The following is a 21,855-nucleotide window of genomic DNA, read 5'->3' as shown; positions in this document are numbered from 1 at the left end:
TTAGTCGAGTCAGGGCAGTTTCCGTGGAGTGTTGTGGCTTAAAACCAGATTGTAGGGGGTCCAGCAGGTTATTGTCAGAGAGGAATGAGGTAAGTCGGTTGTAGACTAGGCGCTCAAGTAGTTTAGAGATGAAAGGTAGCAGAGAGATGGGTCGGAGGTTGTCAAGATTGGAGGGATCAAGAGAGGGTTTTTTCAGAATGGGGGTGACAAGAGCATGTTTTAGTTGAGAAGGAAACAGTCCAGTTGAGAGCGAAAGATTAAATAGGTGAGTTAAGGCTTTGATTAGACAAGGATTGGTATTGCGGAGAAGTTTTGAGGGAATTGGATCAAGCGGGCAGGTGGTAAGGTGAGAAGCTTTGGCCTCTTCATATACGGGCCAATAAGCTGCTAACTTGGTCTGTTAAATATAACTGAAATTCTATAAATTAAACAATTTTTAAATTATGTTCCTCTTAGCAGCAATACAAGTGGGCAGAACTTTTATGCTATTAAGCGATAAGACCAACCATAAGCAACAAAGAACTCAAGTATGTTGGCGATAGCATCATGCTTCAGTCAGAGAAAATACGAGAGAATTAACGTAATCTTTAAAACAGAAAAATTATCCAAAACAGAACACCAAAGTAATATTGTAGTGGCTCAAAGTAAACCGATGTCTGCCTATAAAGGCCCAGTCAAAGTACTGATCAGTGAATTTAAAAACTGATGCACAAGTATGATATGCAGACTACCAACATGAAAAAATCAAATATATCTCCCAAACCGGAGGGACAGCTCTGCAAAGGGTTTATTTGCAGCAAGTATCCTTGTTACACATGTTGCCTAAATACCAGAAAAAAGGTAAATGGCATCTCATGAAAGGCAGTGCTAATAATGCCTTCAAGGTTTCTGCCTTCGTAGTAATTGCCTAGGCATGCTTTCCCAATGGTTCTCTCAGCGGAGCCATGTAATCAATTGCTTTCCAAATGACTCGAGCATTGTAAATGAATATATTCTGTTGTAAGGATATCATTGGGATCCGTTTCAAAGAGGCAAGAGTTCAGGAATGGATCATTGAAGCCTATTGGTATTATTGATAGCTGACCTTTCCTATCCTTCATTTATGCAAATGTCAACTGCCCATTTAAAAAAAAAAAATCATGGCGAAATTTGGGATGAGCCCTTATTTGCCGTTCTAAACATTCTTAGAAATGGCCAACAGCGCTAAATTCTTCTAGACCTTATGCTTTAAGAGGTCGCTTCACAGTCTCCAACTGCAGGAGGGTCTTAGAATGAAAAAAGTTTTCCGACAACTTCTGTAGTGGATAGATACAGGTGCGTAACTACAGAAAAAGCAGACCCTGCGGCTACAGGGGAGCCCAGGAGGAATAGGGGGCCCATGAAGCCCAAATAAAGAGCAATTAACATATGTAAAACAGGACAAACTCTGGATATGTTGGGGTCCTTAAAATAAATTTGCTGTGGGGCCCAGTAACATCTAGTTATGCTTCTGGATAGATACCAACATACAACAGAAACTTTGTTTCTGCTAAAAAAAAAAAAAAAAAGGCCTCTGATAAATGTGCAAGCTCACACATTTCTTTCACCACAAGGGAAAATAAATCTCTGCCAGGCAATATTGACATTTGAGAGGAACAAAAATCCACATTGGAAGGGGTGCAATCCTAAAAGGGACAATACTATTTAAAAAAAAAAAACAAAAAAAAAAAACTATGCTTGACACCCAACTATGGACAGAGAAATATTTCTACGGGGGGGGGGGATGCCAAACCTCTTGGACCAACAGATTATATCGCCTGTATAGAACAAAGGTAGAGATGGTATAAAAATAAAAAAACACAAGCTTGTAACAAGAAGTATTTTTTATTATGCAATCCTGCACATTACAGCTGGAACTCTGGGAATTCAAAGACCACATCTTTGCCTGTGAGTTTCTTGTAGACACCTGAAAATGTTTCCACCTGTAGAAACAGAATATGGTCATTTTAAATGAAATAGAAAAAGCACCAAAACAAATCCACATGCACCGGTACTAAGACAGTATCAGCTACTAGATTTAAGTAATGTTTGGAATCTTTGTATCCTGCATGGTTTGTCTCCCCAGTCACTGCCCGAGGGCTCAGGGAAGTTGTAGGAATATACAGGATTCTGCCCACACCAACCAAACGGCCGGGGACATGTTTGTTCTCCAACGTTGTGGAAGGGGATTATACGTCACTGCGCCTCAAAGGGGTGACGCTCCCATACGCCACCTGGATAGAGCCCACAAGAGTAACCTCATGAGATATCCACGTTGGGATATTTTAATGCAACACCGCGCTTTCAAATATTAACCAGCATGCAAAGTGCTATATATATCAGAAAAAAGCAGAGCATGTGCATACAGAAAAGTGCTGCCCGCACTAAGAATTAAAGGAGTTGGCCTTTAATTCAATTGGAGTCACATTAGCAGTGGACAAATTGCTATCTTTTCTTTTTCACTCTTTTGGATAGATTAGCAACTTGCCAGAATGTATCTTAAATGCAACCAGGTTGTGAGGGTCACTAACCCACCCACATCAAAATACAAACGGTGAATTGGTCATATTTATGTTTCTTATGGTTATAACTGGACCCTCTATTCATCCCCATTGCTGCATGATTTTTGAAGTAATAGCCCTAGCAAATTGGTCAAATCCAAGTATATAAGAGCTGCAGAGCAAAAAATATAAAAAAAAAAATAACACCGACGTGTCCTCAAATACAGTTTCCATGTTCGGCATTAATGTTAAGGTTGATTACACCTTTAAAGGAATTGTTCAGTATAAAAATAAAAACTGGGTAAATAGGCTGTGCCAAATAAAAAATGTTTTCAATAGTTAATTAGGCAAAAATGTAATGTATAAAGGCTGGAGTGACTGAATGTGTAACAGAATAGCCAGAACACTACTTCCTGCTTTGCAGGTCTCTGTTTCCACCGATTGGTTACCAGGCAGTAACCAGAGACTTGAGGGGGGCACATGGGTCATAAGGGCAAGGCCAGACATGGCGTTTAAAACAAATGGTCGAGCATAAATACGCCACTGAAACCACACGCAACGTCAATATGCGTTTTTCAGCACGTAGGTTTCTTTTCCCAACATGAACTTCTCATTGGTCTCGTTCCCCATTATTCCACTGGCTGGAAATAGAAAATATATTTAGGGATAGAAAAACTATTTACATGCAAAAATGGAGCAGGGATGAGTCTATACACAACGTAATTACGTCACCGGCTGTAAAAACTTATATGCGTCATTTACCTTGCGAAAATTTGGACGCCCTATTTAAAATACGCTGTATATTTACACAACGTGTGGTTTCAAACTTGCAGATCCCATAGAGTCTATTGATGTGTTAGCTTCTAGAAGTATTGGAGTTCACTAAAAAAAAATGCCAATACTGGCGTCCTGTGGCGGATTTCAGCTTGCAAGCGCCCTGCGAGAACTGTCAGTGCGTTTTCCATTAGTTTCAGTGTTAGGGCAGTTTATGCGTATTTACGCCCAACGGAGCTTTTTTAAAAACGCAACGTAAAAATGCCAAGTGTGGCCTTGTCCTGTTATGAATCTGAGCTGAATGCCAAGGCTCAATTGCAAACTCACTGAACAGTTATGTCCCATGTGGCCCTCCATATAATCGCTGACTAACTCAAGAGTTAGAGAGCTGAAAAGCAGGAAATTGGGTTCTGTTCTGTAAGATGTCAGCTCACTGCAGCCTTTATACATTACATTTTTGTATTTTAGAAACATTTTTTCATTTGCACAGCCCATTTACCCAGTTTTATTTATTTTTACACTGAACTACTCCTTTAAGAAAGCAGGGCAACATCGGTAAAGACTGCTTTAATTTCCACCACTAGCTGGAAACTACTACCTTGTGTTCAACATTGTTCTGTTGTGCCTTGTCCAAATGGACTTTGATAAGCCGACTGCCGTCCAATTTTACACGGATTCTCCTGCCCACAATTTCACTGGGGTAAACCAAGTCTTCTAGAATGGCATCATGTACTGCAGTCAGGGTACGACTGAAATAAGAAGGTGTTAGAATTATTATTTATAGTTTGCATATCCAAACTGAACAGAGAAATACAATTTACTATTTTCATGGTAGGGGGTTATTGGGGTGACCCAAGGGTCCCAGAACAGTAGGGTTGCTCAGATGATATGGTGCAAGGAGTATGCAACGACAACGAATTAAACAAAATACACTAGGAGATCAATATGTTAAACTGAGGTGAAGAAACATGCAGTTCCAGGTCTGTTTAAAGGAGAACTAAAGTCTAACTAAAGTAGCTGGAATTGTTGTACATTATGTTTTGTGCTTCTGCACCAGCCCAAGGCAACCACAGCCCTTTAGCAGTAAAGATCTGTGTCTCCAAAGATGCCCCAGTAGCTCCCCATCTTCTCTTCTGCTGATTCACTGCACATGCTCTGTGCTGCTGTCACTTACTGAGCTTAGGGACCCACTCACAATATACAGTACACATAGAATAGAAATGTCACAATATAAGGCTGATTAGTAATACATACAGATAATTACTACATGGCAGCTCAGAAACCAGTGCAATTAGCATCAGAATTTAATAATCAGCCCTGTAGCATCAGTTTATATTACAGACCAACCTCATTTTCTGCTGGATAATTAGTGACGACCCCTAAGCTTAGCTTCTCAACAGCTGCTCAGAGCCCACTGAGCATGTGAGTGTCACAGACACTTTCCAAGATGGTGACCCCGTGACAAGTTTGAAGTCCTGGATCATTGCTGCTATTGAGAAGCTGAAACTTTAGGCTGGTGTAATAAGTTCAGTATATAAAATATGGCATTTTTTAGGCATATTTAGTGTTTAGTTCTCATTTAAAAGGGTCTTAAATGGTTTTGTATAGGCATTTAAACTACGATCAATGGATTTTCCATGATTTTAAGAAGTTCTCCAAAGGGCCAAGGATATTTCAGAATTATTCAGCATGACTGGACACAACTAGGGCTACCATATCACAAATCCTGTGTTTAGTCAATATCAATTCTATATATTGATACAGTTGCTTGGGCAACATCAAAACTTATATAATACATGTATGGGATTATTCAGAAAGCTCAGCGCCTGGTGTTTTTATACAAAAATATGGAGCACTATATCATAAGTCTACTAAAAGCACTGAAACATGAAAAAACCCACACATGTATAAATACACAAGTGTTAAAGATCCACCAGTCTCTTCATTCATTTGCTACTGCCAATGAACATTTGCCATAAATCCCACCTTCCTAAAGCAGCTCAGGAAAGTTAAATAGCTTTTTACACCAGGGTAGCCTATTGCCAATTAGTCAAATATAATTAAAGGAAATGTAAAAACACAAGTGAATGGCTCAAAGTTCTCTAAGCACTTATGCATTTATTTTGCTCTGAAGATATCCGTTTTTAAACTGCTAATATAATGAATTTGATTCGACAGTGCCACCTGCTGACCATTACAACAAACTGGCCAGTCATTAAAAAATGTGATTGGATGTGAAAAATTAAACATCAGATTATAATAAAAACATTTATAAAGTGGCAACATATTCTGCAGTTCTTCTCTGCTTTCCTATCTTATTTTCCTAACAGGGCAACACAAGACTTTTCTCACTAAGGGTCAGTCCACACGAGCAGATTCGGGGAGATTAGTCGACGAGCGACAAATTCGCCTTCTTCCCCGAACTGCCTACCCCATGCCGGCTAAAATGAAAATCACCTGCAGGCTATGCACACGCGGCACTTAGTTTCCCGAAGTCGCATCACAAGGAAATTTTGGAAAATGAAGTGCTACGTGTGCATTGCCGTAGGTGAATTTCATTTTAGCCGGCGGAGGGCAGGCAGTTCGGGGAGATTGTCGCCCAGAAGAAAAGGCGATTTGTCGCTGGGGCGACTAATCTCCGAATCTGCTTGTTTGGATTGACCCTAAAGGAAATTGAGCCAACTATAGGCAGTTAGCCAGAATGACCAGCAGATGGCAGAGTGTCAAATTCATTATACATAATAGGATTATCCAGAATGCTCAGGACCTGGTGTTTACCAGATAAGGGATCTTTCTGTAATTTGGTTGGCCAATAACTCAAGTCTATTAAACAATTTGAACATTTTATAAATCCAATAGATTGAATCCATAATGGTTTCATAACATTCAGCTTAGTTACCATCAAGTATACAGTATTATTACTGGAGAGAGATGCTATTTAATACAAATTTTTTTTTTTTTTTTTTTTTAAGGAAAAAGAATATAGGAAGTCCAGTTGAATTGACTTATTCCTATAAAGAAACTTTGTATAATCATTTTAATTTGTACTCTGATTGTAATGTATCCTGCATGGTTTGTCTCCCCAGTCACTGCCCGAGGGCTCAGGGAAGTTGTAGGAATATACAGGATTCTGCCCACACCAACCAAACGGCCGGGGACATGTTTGTTCTGCAACGTTGTGGAAGGGGATTATACGTCACTGCGCCTCAAAGGGGCGACGCTCCCATACGCCACCTGGATAGAGCCCACAAGAGTAACCTCATGAGATATCCACGTTGGGTGTAAAGCTTGTAGTTTACATTTTGATAAATATACTGCTAATGCAGTTCTGGTTAAAGGGGAAGGAAACCTCCTCGGCGCTAACCCCCCACCCCCCCTCCCGTGTATTGCCCCCCCTCCCTCCTCCCCCCTGGCCTACCCCTCCCGCTGGGCAAATGCCCCTAACTTGTTACTTACCCTTCTGCGCAGGTCCAGTCCAGGGAGTTCACAGGCGACATCTTCTTCCATGCGATCTTCTTCCTGCTTTGACCGGCGCATGCGCAGTAGGATCGTTTCGCCGGTACGATCTACTGCGCATTGCGCGTGACTTTTGGCGCATGCGCAGTAGAGCCGTACCGGCGAAATGCTCCTACTGCGCATGCGCCAAAACGCCGGTCAAAGGAGGAAGAAGATCACGTGGAAGAAGATGTCGCCTGTGAACTCCCTGGACTGGACCTGCGCAGAAGGGTAAGTAACAAGTTAGGGGCATTTGCCCAGCGGGAGGGGTAGGCCAGGGGGGAGGAGGGAGGGGGGGCAATACACGGGAGGGGGGTGGGGGTTAGCGCCGAGGAGGTTTCCTTCCCTTTTAACACCTGGTGCAGATTAAAGGACAGTATAGAAAGTAAATATGTTCTCCGTATTGTTTTAATCATTAAAAAGTTGTTTTAAATTTCTCCGTTTAGTTCTATAAATGACAAACTACTCCATGTTTGGTTCTTGTGAGTGAAAGAATCCCATTACAGAGGTGATCCCCCTACAGAATGGTCTCCCTGCTTGTGGCCTCTTACACACTGATGTTTTTGCCATGTGCTCTGTTTTAATGCGTTTAGCGCAGGACTAAACGCATCCGATTCTTTGTTATGGGCAGGTACTCAGAGCTGCACTCAACACAGGGGAGCGCAGGGCAAAAAGACTATGCAAGAGCCCAAACTGGTTCCGGCAAGGTAGATTGTGCCAATGCACAAAGTAGCTCCAATTTCCCCATTTAGCTCAATAAATAAACCATAGATTTCTCATGATTTAAACAGGTAAATGGCTGCATTGCCGTCTAGTTGAAAAACAGGGTACACTGCTATATCACTTAACAGGAGTCTACAATGGCAGAGACAAGGGCTGTGTGAAATTACGGCTACATATCAACTCACAGCATAGCCTTGAAATTATAGTCGCCCCATTACAAGATGTAAGAGCTGACAAAACAACTTCGTTTTACAGTCTTCTGTGTGTCATACTCTCAAGCCATATGGCCTCCTCGTGTTCAATAATTTCTTTGTTCGGACGATTTTTAAAATAATTTGCCTCATTTTGGCAAAACTATAATTGAAAATTGTGGATCAAAGTGGCCCTGTTTGGAATAGGGCTGAAGGACTGGACCACATTACACAAACTAATAGCAAATATATAAGCAACACAATACAAAACTTGACCAATCACCAATCTCAACTGAATATTCAAGGATGGCACATAATCCTTTTAGTTTAAGGTTAGTTTTCAAGTACTTACCTTCTGGGACGCTTCTGCTTGTTTTTTGTGCGGCTTTTTCTTGTTGGCTTGGGGAGAATCCTTCTCTATAAAAAAAGAGGTCTAAGTGAGGCTTTCAGCACAGAAAATAAAAAAAGTATTTTGCCGCAGAAAACATTTAAACACTTTATCCCATACAATCTACCATGATGGTTAAAACAAGTACCATCAAGAAAACCCCGTAGATGCTGCACTCAGCGTTTACTGGCAAAATAAGGTTCAGAAAGATGAAAGATGCATGGTTTGTCTCCCCAGTCACTGCCCGAGGGCTCAGGGAAGTTGTAGGAATATACAGGATTCTGCCCACACCAACCAAACGGCCGGGGACATGTTTGTTCTCCAACGTTGTGGAAGGGGATTATACGTCACTGCGCCTCAAAGGGGCGACGCTCCCATACGCCACCTGGACAGAGCCCACAAGAGTAACCTCATGAGATATCCACGTTGGGTCAGTTTTAATGTAGAGGAAGTGATTTTAAACGTATAACTCTACTAAACATTATACAAAAAGAAAGATTTATGTCACGGTTATATATCTGAATACTGAGATATCAAAACTGAAGGCTTATTCAGAGCATGTTAATACAAACGATACAAAAGTCAGCCGCTTACTCAGCAAGTAGAAGATAACCTTTTTTAATACAAAAAGGGCTTGTGCTGAACAAAGTTTGCTTAATATTTTAATCACAAATGTGCTAGCGTTTGTTATTTCTAAACAGGAAGCTACTCCATGTTTAGCCCTTGTAAGGTACAGAATTAGATTGCCAGTGCACAAAGATTTTATCTGCACCAGTAATTATCTACCTTGCAAGGACCAAAAATGGAGTCGCTTCAAATTCTGTTTGCCCTGCTTAGCGCAATAAGTTTTTTGTGCTTAAAATAATAAGCAAAATGTGAGCCCAAGCCCTATTCATTGACCGCATGGTTGAAAAGGGAGTGTACTGCACCTTTAAAGGAACAGTAACGTCAAAAAATAAGTGTTTTAAAATAATGAAAATATAATGCAGTGTTGCCTTGCACTGGTAAAACTGCTGTGTTTGCTTCAAAAACACTACTATTGTTTATATAAATAAGCTGCTGTGTAGCAATGGAGGCAGCCATTCAAAGGAGAAAAAGCTCAAGTTACACAGCAGATAGAAGATAAGCTCTGTCTGTCTAATGATGTTATCTGTTATCCATTCGTTAACCTGTGCCATATAGCCTTTTTCAATTTCCGCCATTGCTCCACAACAGGTTGTTTATATGAACTATAGTAGTGTTTCTGAAGCAAACACATCAGTTTTACCAGTGCAGGGCAACACTAAGTGATATTTTCATTACTTTAAAACACTTACATTTTTTGGTGTTACTGTTCCTTTAAGCTCACTAGAGTAGCCATAACAAGATAACTTTTAAACGAGGAAAAGTGCATTTCTTTATTAAGTTTTTACTTTTATTTTAAAGATTTACAAACCAATAGAAAACAGAAGAAAAAAGGCAGAGAGGGGAGGTAAGAGAGGTACAAGTTGTCATATACATTATACTGTATTAAAACCGTTGAGTATTTAGCCAGGTACCCCAAACAGCTTCAAAATTTCCTGGCCAACCTCTAGCCATATAGGTCAGTTTCTGGTTTGAGAGACATTTATCAGTTTTTGCTAGGGATATATCCACTTTTTTGGATTTGGCTGAATACCAAACCCTAATTTGCATATGGAAATCAGCGAGGGGGAGAGAAGTGTGCGGCAATTTTTTTTTCTACTTCCTTGTTTTGTGACGAAAAGACACGAATTTAAAGATTTGGGTCGCCAGGAACAAAGATTCGGCTGAATCCTGCTGAAAATGGCCGAATACCGAACCAAATCTTGGATTCGGTGCATCCCTAGTTTTTGCCAATACTGTATTAAAGGAGGGTTGAGGGATTTCCAGTGCAATAATATGGCTTTTTTAGCATAGTATAGCAGCTGTAAGTAACCAACTCTAGAGTAGGAATGGAGCTGCAAATCCCATTAACCCCAACAGACTAAGTTCTATTGAGCAAATATTTGGTAATGCAAGCTTTTCATTTAAGTATTTAAGTACTGCACCCCAGAATCTCTGGGTTACCAGACAGGACCAGAATATATGGAACATTGTGCCACTCTACACTTGGGGCATTGATCTGATACAGTTACTAAAACTTTGCCAGGCGATAAGGGGTTAGGTAGACTGTTTAATACCTGTCCCTCAGAGAGATGGATAGTTCTGTTACAAGCTAAAGAGCATCCTTCCATTTTTCTTCATCTAGGTCGGGGATATCTCTTTGCCATCAGTCTTAAGGGGAGAGGGATCAGTGGTAGATAGTATAGTATATAACCAGGATAGGGGTTTTGTCAGGATTAGCCTGTATAAATAGGTCTCAAGTTTTGTCAAAGAGTGCATTTCTAATGTAATGTCAAATAACTAAGCATTCTGTCCCATGCTTTTAAATAATTTACTTCCAACTCAACATCAAGTTATGTATAGCGTTGAGGAATATTATTGTGCTTTATAAATAAATGTAATACTAGCAAGTCCACACAAACTACTTTCAGTAAACCTAAACAAAACCATTCAGACCTAAATTGTACCATACCAATTTGATGGAGTCAGATTTTACTGGTGAAACTAATTTTTGCAGCTGCCCAATCCACCAACAAAGCATAGCCATGGTAGGTTCAGTATATAAGCAAATTGCCAAGAGAACACCAAATAATCCCTTTGCATTTAATTGTACAGGTTTTTTCTACACTCACCTGAGCAATGAAGACAACATGTTTGCCGCTAAATTTCTTCTCCAACTCGCGAACTAGCCTTACTTGGATCTTCTGGAAAGATTTCAGCTGAGGAACTGGAACAAAGATGATAATTGCTTTTCTACCAGCTCCAACTTCTATTTCCTGAAGAACAGAAATATACCCTTAGGGCTCGATACCAAGAGACATGTAGGAAAAACCCAAGCCATCTCCTGTAAACTTCACTTGCTTTGTAAGTCTCAAACTATTTAAGAAAAACAATGTGATTTTTTTCACGTAACATAAAATTGAAACACCAGGAGCACAAAAAAATCAAGTGTATCCTGTATGGTTTGTCTCCCCAGATACTGCCCAATGGGCTCTGGGAAGTTGTAGGAATATACAGGATGCTGCCCACACCAGCCGAATGACTGGGGACATGCTTGTTCTCCAATGTTGTGGAAGGGGATTATACGTCACTGCACCTTACGGCGCTATATGCTCCCATACGCCACTTGGACAGAGCTCAAGAGTAACCTCAAGAGATATCCACATGGTTAATTGGATTAAAGAGGTATACCCTCAATTAATTATTATGCGTTTCAGAAGATTGAGGATTTGACCAATTCGTACTCCTCTCAGAAACAAAAAAACATGCCACCTATTTACAACAACGATAATGTGTATTCATGAATTAAGAGACTAATTATCTATGAAGTGCTTTTTACTCCAAGGCCATATATAATCGAACTCTCTCTTATGCTAATATAAAGTGACTTGTGCTAATTAATTTAATTCTCAGGCTCTATCTTATCGAATTAAAGTGATTGGTGCAAATAAATGATTAACTGAAGTATTTATATTGTGATTATATCCAAAAAATCAATCGTGGCTTTTAGTCCATTGCCACCATAATAAAAGCTATTACATAAAGATAAATACACTTGTTGAGGATATGTGGCCTTGATTAATTAAAAGGTGATAAAGTATCCCAATTCTCAATTCATTTAATAAGATTAATACAAATGCTTTGATTTCAAGAATCAGTAGGAAATAGATGGTGGAGATATTCACATTGGGTAACTGTAGGAAATCCAACATATAATATACCTTTATAAAAACAATTTGATGCACGTTATTAAAGCTAAACTCATTGTACAGAGGAGCGAAAAGTCATTACAAAACTGTTTATGAACTATTTACACTGTACGATACCTTTGCGGCTGTGATGTTAAGTTCCCTTAACTGAGCTTTAAGGTCAGAGTTCATTTCCAGCTCCAGAAGAGCCTAAAATATACAGAAAATTAGAATATGGTTAACAACAAGATCACTGTATTTGGGATTCGGTGGCACAGGTATAGTTTTACACCCAAATACGGCAGAAATTGCCAAACAAAACAGAAAGCCATCAGATGCATTAATCGTTGATAAGATGTATCCTGCATGGTTTGTCTCCCCGGTAAAAGCCATTTTGGCTCTGGGAAGTTGTAGGAATATACAGGATTCTGCCCACACCAGCCTATTGGCCGGGGACATGCTTGTTCTTCAATGTTGTGGAAAGGGATTATACGTCACTGAGCCAGAAAGCTCTACGCTCCCGTACGCCACTTGGACAGAGCCCATGAGAGAAACCTCACAGGATATCCACATTGAACCACTAAATCACATTCCAGCACTTCAACGAAGACTGCACGGCCTGTAAAATGGATCACCATTTAAGTAATCTCCACCAGACCAAAATTTAAAAGGAATGTTGAACATTTAAATAACTTTTTAGACAACTGGTCATTATTTTGCATGCTTTTTTTTACCCCAACAACAAATAGGCAAATTGCAGAATCAGATTAAATGTTATTTGAAGATATCAAATTCTTAATATAGAGTATAATCCAGAATTAAAACAACCACAGCAGTTTTGCTCTGAGTGCTCTCCTTAATCACTATATTGGAAGTATAACTATCGGTGGAGCGGTAACCCAGGTGAGGATTGATGCACTGGTGCTTGAATTTACCAAAGTCAGAGATTAAGAAGACTTTTCAAGTTTCATATCACCCCAACAGACTCTTCAATGGAATTACAAACAGAAATTACATTAAAAGGGGTTGTTCACCTTCAAAACACTTTTTTCAATTCAGTTGTTTTTAGATTGTTCCCCAGAAATAAATACTTTTTGCAATTACTTTCCATTATTTATTTTTTACGGTTTTTCCAAAATCTGAGTTTTAAGTTTTATGTCCCTGTATCTGGAGTTTGAGTCTGGCAGCTCAGTAATTCAGGTGCGGACTCTGAACGGTTACAATTTTGCAACATTTAGTTTATACATTTCTCAGCAGTATCTCTGCAGTATTAGCAACTATTGTATCAATTTTAACAGCTGCCTGTAATGAAACCCAGAGACTCTGCTCAGCAGGGACAAAGAAAAGAAATGTATCAACTAAGTGTATCAATTTCGAACTCTTTACAGAGTTGACGACCCCCTCCCAGGAATGCTTCAGAAGGTGAAAAATTACACTTCAATATTAGAAAAACGGTCACAGAGAAAGTCATTGGAAAAAGACGTCATTTATGGTGATCTATCTGAAAACAACTAGTTGTTTGAAGGTGAACAACACCTTTAATGTAGCCATTATTTATTGAGAAAAAACTGATGCCACCTGGAATCAGTCTGTCACACAGCATGGCTTCTGATCAAACATACTCAAATCATTATTTTCTGGCCAAAATCCCTTTATGTCACAATTACATATGGAAACCATTTGTGCCTGCTGCTACAAACATGGGGTGGCACTTATGTTTTAAGCCGTGAAAAGCATTGTGTGACAGCCTTGAGGGAACAATTCAGTGTGAAATTAAAAACTGTGTAAATAGATATTCCGTGCAAAATAAAAAATGTTTCTAATATAGTAAGTTAGGCAAAAATGTAATGTATAAAGGCTGGAGTGATTGGATGTGTAACATAATAGCCAGAACACTACTTCCTGCTTTTCAGCTCTATAACCGAGTTAGTCAGCGACTTGAAGGGGGGCCACATGGGACATATCTGTTCAGTGAATTTGCAATTGATCCTTAGCATTCAGCTCAGATTCAAAAGCAACTGATATGACCCATGTGGTCCCCCCTCAAGTCTCTGGTTGGTTACTGCCTGGTAGTCAGTGTAAACCAAGAGAGCTGAAAAGCAGGAAGTAGTGTTCTGGCTATTATCTTACACATCCAGTCACTCCAGCCTTTATACATTACATTTTTGGCTAACTAACTATATTAGAAACATTTTTTATTTTGCACAGCCTATTTATCCAGTTTTTATTTTTACACTGAACAAGTCATTTAAAGGTAAAGATTTGTGCACAACACCAAGGGCTACAGATGGGCCACTAATTAATACTATATACTTGCAATTGCTTTTTCCCCCCCCATTTTTTTTTACTAACCTGGGAAATACCCGACTCGAACTCGTCCGGCTTTTCGCCATTCGGCTTCACTATTTTAGCGCTTGTGCTGAACATGGCCTTTCTGCAAACAAAAACATGAAGATTGTCAGTTTTCAAAAAGCAAGAGCTCATGAGCATCAGAACAGACATCACTTCAACACTAGGGCTTCCAATCCCAAAGGATTTCAGGGTACAGTAGAATTCTACCCTTATTCACGGACAGTTTGGTTTATTACCCCCGTCACACACTATAGACAGACCCTTAGTTTATGACACTAGTCTAACATATAAATGAACAGTCAGCAACCCTAGGCATTAACAAGGTTTCTGGGGTTCAGCATTTAGTATACACAAGGATATACTGTGCACTGAGATTAAAGGAGAAGGAAAGTCATCCTGCACTTGTGGGTGTCAAATGTTAGGCAACCCCAAGTGATTGTATTGACTTACCAGAAACCCCGGAGCGCTTCTCTTCCGTCTTGAACTTTCTATGCGTGGCTGCACATGCGCAGTAGAATGAAAAGCCAAACTTTAAAAAGTTGGTTATTTCGTTCAACTGCGCATGCGTTTGCCCTGGGAAATTTGAAGCAAGAAGCAGCCAGAAGAGGATTGCTCCGTGGTGCTCACTGGAATAACCCCGGGCCAGTGCAGTTTTCTGCTGATAGGAGCACCAGCCCGGGGTTTCAGGTAAGTCAATACAATCACTTTGGGGTGCCTAACAGGGTGCAGGATGCCTTTCCTTCTCCATTAAACAATGTATCCTGCATGGTTTGTCTCCCCAGTCACTGCCCGAGGGCTCAGGGAAGTTGTAGGAATATACAGGATTCTGCCCACACCAACCAAAAGGCCGGGGACATGTTTGTTCTCCAACGTTGTGGAAGGGGATTATACGTCACTGCGCCTCAAAGGGGCGACGCTCCCATACGCCACCTGGACAGAGCCCACAAGAGTAACCTCATGAGATATCCACGTTAGTTTGCAATCAAAATACCCACTTAAACCCTTAGCTATCTTGTAACCTGTGTTTACTTATCCCTGAAAAGATAGTAATGAATATCAACAGGACAGTATTAGAGAAGTTATATCAGGGCTGTGTGCTAGTATGTATGGCCATGTTGTGCTCAGACACTGGCATCTTAAAATGAAAGCAGAATGAATACTGCCGCTTTGTGACAAAACATTGGTTTCACGTTACCGTCCATTACAAAGCACTTTATGGAGATTATTATAATCTATAGATCAGGACCTGCCCCAGTGAAGCCTTAAAACCAAGGTCCACATCGCATTCACACTAGGGTCCATTTTAGGATGCAGTTAATCTGATTGTTACAGGGGCACAGGAGGGAAGAGCAACAGCCAGAGAAAGAGTAACAGGCTGGGAGGGAACTAGGAGCCCAGGAATATAAAGCAGCAGTTAGCCACCATGCTGCCCATTGTAATGGGCCATAGCTCGTCTCTCCAGTAGATTAATAGAAGACCCAGGTGATGTTTAATGGCTACAGGCAGAGAGCAGTATGGCACTGACCTAATGAGAACAGTCCGCCCGTCTATCACACTAGCTAGCGGCGCTACTTACAGAATATAGATAACTCACAACAGTCAGAGGACTCTATATAAACACATACAGCAGTCAAACAGAATCCCTGCACATACACGTGCGCCGCCCCCCATAAGCCCCTTCGCCATCTCCCATAAACCCCTTCGCAACACGAATCACTCCCCGGCCACTACCAACAATCTACCATCATCCGCCGCAATCCTCCCCCGGGACAGTTTGTAGCCCCCCGCCGCGCGTACCACACTCGAGGAGAGACCTTGCGCTGCCATCATACGCGGCCATTTCATGGCTGAAGCGAAACGACCATTAGATTAATAGAAACTCGAAAGTCCGCAGCCTCTGCCGCACTCACCGTCTTGTCTCAGTGACGGCCTAGGAAGAGGGCGAAATCCCGCGAGAGCGGCCCAGATCTCGGCAGAGCGCAAGGGACGATGGGTAATATTAAATGAAACTCCGCCTCTAAAGTCCTGTAAAGGCGGCAGTGAAAATTACGCTGATCCACAGTTTAGAGTAGATTGTTACACACCACAAATACGGTATATATTTGCATCTATAATAATATGAACAATACAATAATGGGAAACATAGTTTATAGCGTCACCATTCTATATATTTGCATATAATAATTACGCTCCGTTAACGAGTTACTGGGATAATATGAAAAATACTAAAATGTGTAATTTAATAATATCCCGCTAGCTTGTTTGTGACAACGCGTTTTCAAACATTGTGTCCCTGCCAGTTTCCGTAGACAAGCTAACCTTTCGTATCCCGAGCGTCGTATGGTACCGTCCAATGAGGAGGGAGGTCAGGAGACAACAGCCAATAAGAAGAGTTGTGCGTCTATACGGACTGTAATTCAGCGAGAGAAGAGAGTTTTGTAGGCTGCCCGAGCACTGACATGGGAGTCACAGGTATCGACATCAGGGGCTTTTTTTATGGCACCACAGACTCCTATCTGCTTACAGCCACTTGCACATCAGCAGCCACTGACACACACACACACACACACACACACACACACACACACACTCTCTCTCTCTCTCACAATGGTACCAGGTCTGGACTGAGAGTCAAAATAGGCCCTGGCATTGCAGGTACACAAAGACCCAATCAGCCCCCACCAGCCCACCAAATAGTGACTTTCTATGGCACCTTATAACAGCCCCTCTGGCATTTGACAGAACACACAGATTGACAGTCTGGGCCTGACTGGAACACACACCTACCAAAAGTCGCCCCTGACACACGCACAGACCTATTGACAGCCGCTGATATACACACACACACACACACACACACACACACACAAAGACCTACCGACCGGTCTGGACTGGGATTCATAATAGGCCCTGGCATTCCAATACAGAGAGGCCCAATCAGCTCCTCACCAGCCCACTTCGGTTTGCCACCTGGCCGGTAAAAATGTAGGTTGATCCCAATGTTATTAATAGGGAAAAAAGATAAATCTATAGGAAGGCTGGTATTTTTCCCCAGAAAAGGTGGCAACCCTAAGCCCAATAAATAGTGACTTTCTAGAGCAGCCCCTCTGGCATTTGCCAGACTCCACAGATTGCCCATCCCGGCCTGCCTACCAACAGCTGTTGATACACACACACACACACACACAGATTTACAGACAGCCGCTGATACACACTGACCTACTGACAGCCGCTGATACACACACACATACACTGACCTACTGACAGCCGCTGATACACACACACACACAGACCTACTGACAGTTGCTGATACACACACACACACACTGACCTACTGACAGCCGATGATACACACACACACTGACCTACTGACAGCCGATGATACACACACACAGACCTACTGACAGTCGCTGATACACACACACACACACAAGTAGACCTACTGACAGTCGCTGATACACACACACACACAGACCTACTGACAGCCGATGATACACACACACACACACAGACCTACTGACAGTCGCTGATACACACACACACAGACCTACTGACAGTCGCTGATACACACACACACACACACACCTACCGACAGCCGATGGGATACAGAGACCTACCGACAGCCGTTGCCATACCGACAGCCACTGATACACACAGACCTACCGACAGCCGCTGACACACAAATCTACCATCAGCCACTGATACACACACAGATACACCTACCGACACACACAGATACACCTGCATCCAAATGTATGAGGTAGCTAGGCTTGTATTTAGGATAGGGGCTTGGGACTCTGCCATGAAAGAAAAGGATGATTTAGTAGAATAAATTGCAAATAATAACCCTAAATCTAGACTTTCTACTGTTTAGTACAGGTCACTTATACATTATAAAAAGCCCTATGGAACATTACCATTCTCCCTAGAAAGAACATATAAAATGCAGTGTGTTGACTGACCAGTTTCATTAGAAAGCTAATGGCAATATGTATACCTGCAGGAAAATATTGTCTAAGCATTGCCAGCATCACATCCAGGGAAGTGTGTCTGTTTTTCTTTAACCAAATTACACCAGCTCAGTCTGAAACTCCTCTTGTTTTTCCTTTGCAGAGCGTCTACATTAAAGAACTGAATCGTGCATGTGTGTCATGCTTAGGATCCAGAGTGCATTTTCTTCTCTTCATTTCCTCTGTTCATCTGTTGGTGGTGTGCATAGTACTTTCAGGAGAATGTTTTACGCTGTAAGGACTGGCCGTAAGCCTGGAGTCTACAATACGTGGTAAGGGATGAGAAATAGGGTTAAAAGCATACTGCTGTTACTTAAAGGGGACCCGTCACCCAAAAAAAAAATCAAAATCCAATTTTATCACATTAGTCAAGCAAAATAAACTTTAATTACACTATATAAATTATTTGAATCTTGTTTCCTTCAGTCTGGGAATTCATAATTATAGCAAGCAGACAGCAGCCATTTTGTGGACACTGCATCATCTCAGAATCTTGTTTGTGCACCAGAACGGGGAAGCTGATGTCCATCCCCATGTAATGGTTACACAATTACATGGAGAAGAGAACGGGGAATGTGGGGAGTGCAGTGACATCTAGGAAGTGCTGAATACAAAGCATTCTACAGAATAAATATAGAGTTCTAGCTTGCACTATTGTGGCTAATCTGTTGGTAATAAACTGTCTTGGAGCTTTCCTTCTCCTTTAAAGTGACAGTGACACCTCTTGTTTTGTGCTTAGATCTCTACTTTGATGGCAATAATAACCATTCATTTTATTAAAGGGGTGGTTCGCCTTCAAACAACAATTTTTCAGATAGACCACCAGAAATAAAAACTTTTTCCAATTATTTCCAATTTTCTATGTGTTAACCGTTTTTGTAATATTTAAGTGTAAATTGTAATTTCTCACCTTCTGAAGCAGCTCGGGGGGGGGGTCGCCGACCCTGTGAACTGTTCTAAATGGATACATTTAGTCGATATATTTCTTATCTTTGTCCCTGCTGAGTAGAATCCCTGAGTTTCATTACAGGCAGCTGTTAGAATTGATACAATAGTTGCTAATACTCCAGAGATGCTGCTGAGAAATGTATCAACTAAATATTGCAAAATTGTAACAGTTCAGTGTCTGCGCTTGAATTATTGAACTGCCAGACTCCAACACCAGAGACAGGAAAAACAGTTAAAAATAAATAATGGAAAGTAATCGAAAAAAGTCTTTATTTCTGAGGAACAATCTAAAACCAAACTGCATTGAAAAAAGTGTTTGGAAGGTGAACAACCCCTTTAAAATTACCGATGTAAACCCACAAATTAGTAAAATATATTGTTTTTTAAAAAAAAAAAAAAACTCCACTTTCTCATATGGAGAAGGATACTACTTCCTGTAGGGGGCAAGTACTACTGCTTTCAGCCTCTCTTATCTCACACCCACTCCTGCAAAAAATAAAACCCTCCTCTTTCTGAAACGCTTTTCTTCCCCACTTTTTTTCTGATGGTGCTTTTAACGTATTCCCTCTTACTAGGTTATATATGTGTGTCCCTTTCCTGTCTGCCTGACGTTTCCTGCACTAAAAATCTACTCCAGCTCTGGGGGGTTAAAAGATTCATTTTACAAGCAGTCCGGGCACAGATCATTCTGTTTATGCAGGGAAGGCAGGCAGACAAGAGCCACACATAATCAAGTAAGGGTTTAAGCACATGGGCAGATTCGGAGAGATTTAGTCGCCTGGCGAGGACATTTCGGAAATCGAAGCGTCAAGAGTGCATTGGCGCTGGCGTTTTGTCATAGCAGGCGGCAGGCAGGGGGAAGGCAGTTTGGGGAGATTGTCGCCCTGCAGAAGAGGCGATTAGTCGCCAGGCGACTAACTCTCCCCAAATCTGCCCATGTGCTTGAACCCTAAGTCAGAATAAGTTAAAAGCACCATTAAAAAAAAAAAAATGAGCAGCACAGAGCGGTGGAGTTTTTCAGTGTGGTGGAGGATTGCTATTGTATAGTCACATACCTGAACATGAAAGGAAACAGCAGAACTGTGATAAGGAGGCTGTAAATCCTGACCATGTGTAGCCACATAGTATAAACTGATAACACTTCACTGTGCTGCCAGATTCTTCCTCTCAGTCAAGCATTTAACTTCCGGCCTTGCAGCTCTGATTGACGAGTCCCAAGGGACCTTATGATCGTGTTGTAGTCCGGCACTCTCTTAAAGGAGATTTGACCTATGTCCAATTTACATAGAAAGAGGTCACATTGAGGAAAATGGTCTAAAGGACATATAGGCATATTTTGATGAAGAATTCAATTATGCTAAAACCGGTCACTAAAAAGTGTCACTATCCCTTTGAGGTTAATGGTACAAGTGGAGATTAGTCGCCTGTGATAAATATCTTCTACCATGTGCAACTAATCTCCTGCAAATGCTTTCCCACTGGTAATGTAAATCTCCAGTGGTAAACCATATGCATTGCTTCTGTTTCCCCTAGTTGCCTCCACAGATGCCAGTGCCCTTAACAGTTTTTTTTATATTTAGCTAGTGCCCTGTGTTTGGAGGCTAACTTTGTAGTTTTAAATATCATTGATTGGACCCATGCTATCGATCGCTTCGGTCTGCAGGTCAAAAAATTAGTCTCTGTAATTTGCCCATTCTCAAGTAGGTATGATCTGCTCAGGTGATGTAAATATTAGTAGTACATCAGCTTTATGCTAGTCAAGACCTTTCCAATCACAGATAACAAGTTAACTTTGCCTAGGTAAAATGGCTTTTTGGATTTTCTTTTTCTCGTTGAAGGGATGAATGTAAAGAGCAAGTGGATCGATTTCCTTTAGCAAGGTACAAGAAGTTTGCCTCAGAGGAAGATGCCTGGGAATTTGTGAGGAACACTCAGGAATCATCATCGAAAGGTTCTAGTAAGTGTATTCTGAGTAGTTCAGGGAAAGGCAATGATATTCCATTCTGAGTGCACATTAATGGAGAATTCAACCCCCTAGGAGCATCTGTTTCTCTTCATTCTGTCTTCATGCAGGAGTTAGGTGTCAGATGAATGATCCAATATATCTTATAGGGGGGGCTTCTTTTGCCCATAAGATGTATAGAAGCCCACATGAATCACCTGAAATCCTGTCTCTCTACATGCAGAATTTGTGCAAAAGGCAGTTATTTTGTTAGATTTTGTACCAGAATCCGTTATTTGAGTGAGCTCTAATCTAGGAAAGGGAGCCCCCTTCCCATAAGATATTGAATCATTCATCTGACACCCAACTGCTGCATGAAGACAAAAAAAGAGAAGAAACAGATGCTGAGAGAGGAATAATGAATATAAACTTGATTATTTCAGAAACAATACAGAATTTTTAATTGATTGTATTTAGAATAGGGATGCACCGAATCCGGGATTCGGTCAGGATTCAGCCTTTCAGCAGGATTCGAGTTCAGCCGAATCCTTCTGCCCGGCCAAACCAAATCCTAATTTACATATGCAAATTAGGGGCGGGAGGGAAATTGCGTTACTTTTTGTCACAAAACAAGGAAGTAAAGAATGTTTTCCCCTTTCTTTATTTGGCCGAATCTTTCGCGAAGGAATCCGGGTTCAGCTATATCCAAAATAGTGGATTCG

The 21,855-nt window shown here is 41.0% G+C and overlaps 2 protein-coding genes and 6 non-coding genes across 13 annotated transcripts in view; 1 reads left to right on the top strand and 7 right to left on the bottom strand.

Moving 5' to 3' along the window:
• Nucleotides 1-1,847: 1,847 nt before the first annotated feature.
• rps7.S (ribosomal protein S7 S homeolog) lies at nt 1,848-16,233 on the bottom strand. 3 transcript variants are annotated; one of them, XM_018264314.2, is made up of 7 exons: nt 16,144-16,233; nt 14,234-14,315; nt 12,020-12,091; nt 10,826-10,969; nt 8,055-8,119; nt 3,889-4,042; nt 1,848-1,961 (listed from the first exon to the last, which is right to left on the bottom strand). In XM_018264314.2, exons 2-7 carry the CDS (start codon nt 14,306-14,308, stop codon nt 1,884-1,886), a joined length of 588 nt encoding a protein of 195 aa, XP_018119803.1. In that variant the 5' UTR covers nt 14,309-14,315; nt 16,144-16,233; the 3' UTR covers nt 1,848-1,883.
• LOC121394363 lies at nt 2,075-2,297 on the bottom strand. Its single transcript, XR_005961687.1, has one exon. It is a non-coding gene; the product is annotated as a small nucleolar RNA SNORA73 family (small nucleolar RNA).
• On the bottom strand, nt 6,350-6,572 carry LOC121394365. Its single transcript, XR_005961689.1, has one exon. It is a non-coding gene; the product is annotated as a small nucleolar RNA SNORA73 family (small nucleolar RNA).
• On the bottom strand, nt 8,298-8,520 carry LOC121394367. Its single transcript, XR_005961691.1, has one exon. It is a non-coding gene; the product is annotated as a small nucleolar RNA SNORA73 family (small nucleolar RNA).
• On the bottom strand, nt 11,140-11,362 carry LOC121394366. Its single transcript, XR_005961690.1, has one exon. It is a non-coding gene; the product is annotated as a small nucleolar RNA SNORA73 family (small nucleolar RNA).
• LOC121394362 lies at nt 12,235-12,457 on the bottom strand. The gene has a single exon (XR_005961686.1). It is a non-coding gene; the product is annotated as a small nucleolar RNA SNORA73 family (small nucleolar RNA).
• Nucleotides 14,986-15,208, bottom strand: LOC121394364. The gene has a single exon (XR_005961688.1). It is a non-coding gene; the product is annotated as a small nucleolar RNA SNORA73 family (small nucleolar RNA).
• rnaseh1.S (ribonuclease H1 S homeolog) overlaps nt 16,030-21,855 on the top strand; it is a 21,341-nt gene continuing 15,515 nt past the window's right edge. For 2 of the 4 annotated variants that reach the window (XM_041563976.1, XM_018264334.2), the window contains exons 1-4: nt 16,202-16,327; nt 16,534-16,705; nt 18,347-18,515; nt 21,030-21,148. In XM_041563976.1, coding sequence (XP_041419910.1) covers nt 18,376-18,515; nt 21,030-21,148 — 259 coding nt within the window. In that variant the 5' untranslated portion in view covers nt 16,202-16,327; nt 16,534-16,705; nt 18,347-18,375. 4 annotated transcript variants of the gene reach the window in all.

Source organism: Xenopus laevis, chromosome 5S (assembly GCF_017654675.1).
Source record: "Xenopus laevis strain J_2021 chromosome 5S, Xenopus_laevis_v10.1, whole genome shotgun sequence".
Lineage (NCBI taxonomy): Eukaryota > Metazoa > Chordata > Amphibia > Anura > Pipidae > Xenopus > Xenopus laevis.
Note: the sequence above shows the minus strand (reverse complement) of the source record. Positions and strands in the feature narration are given on the sequence as shown.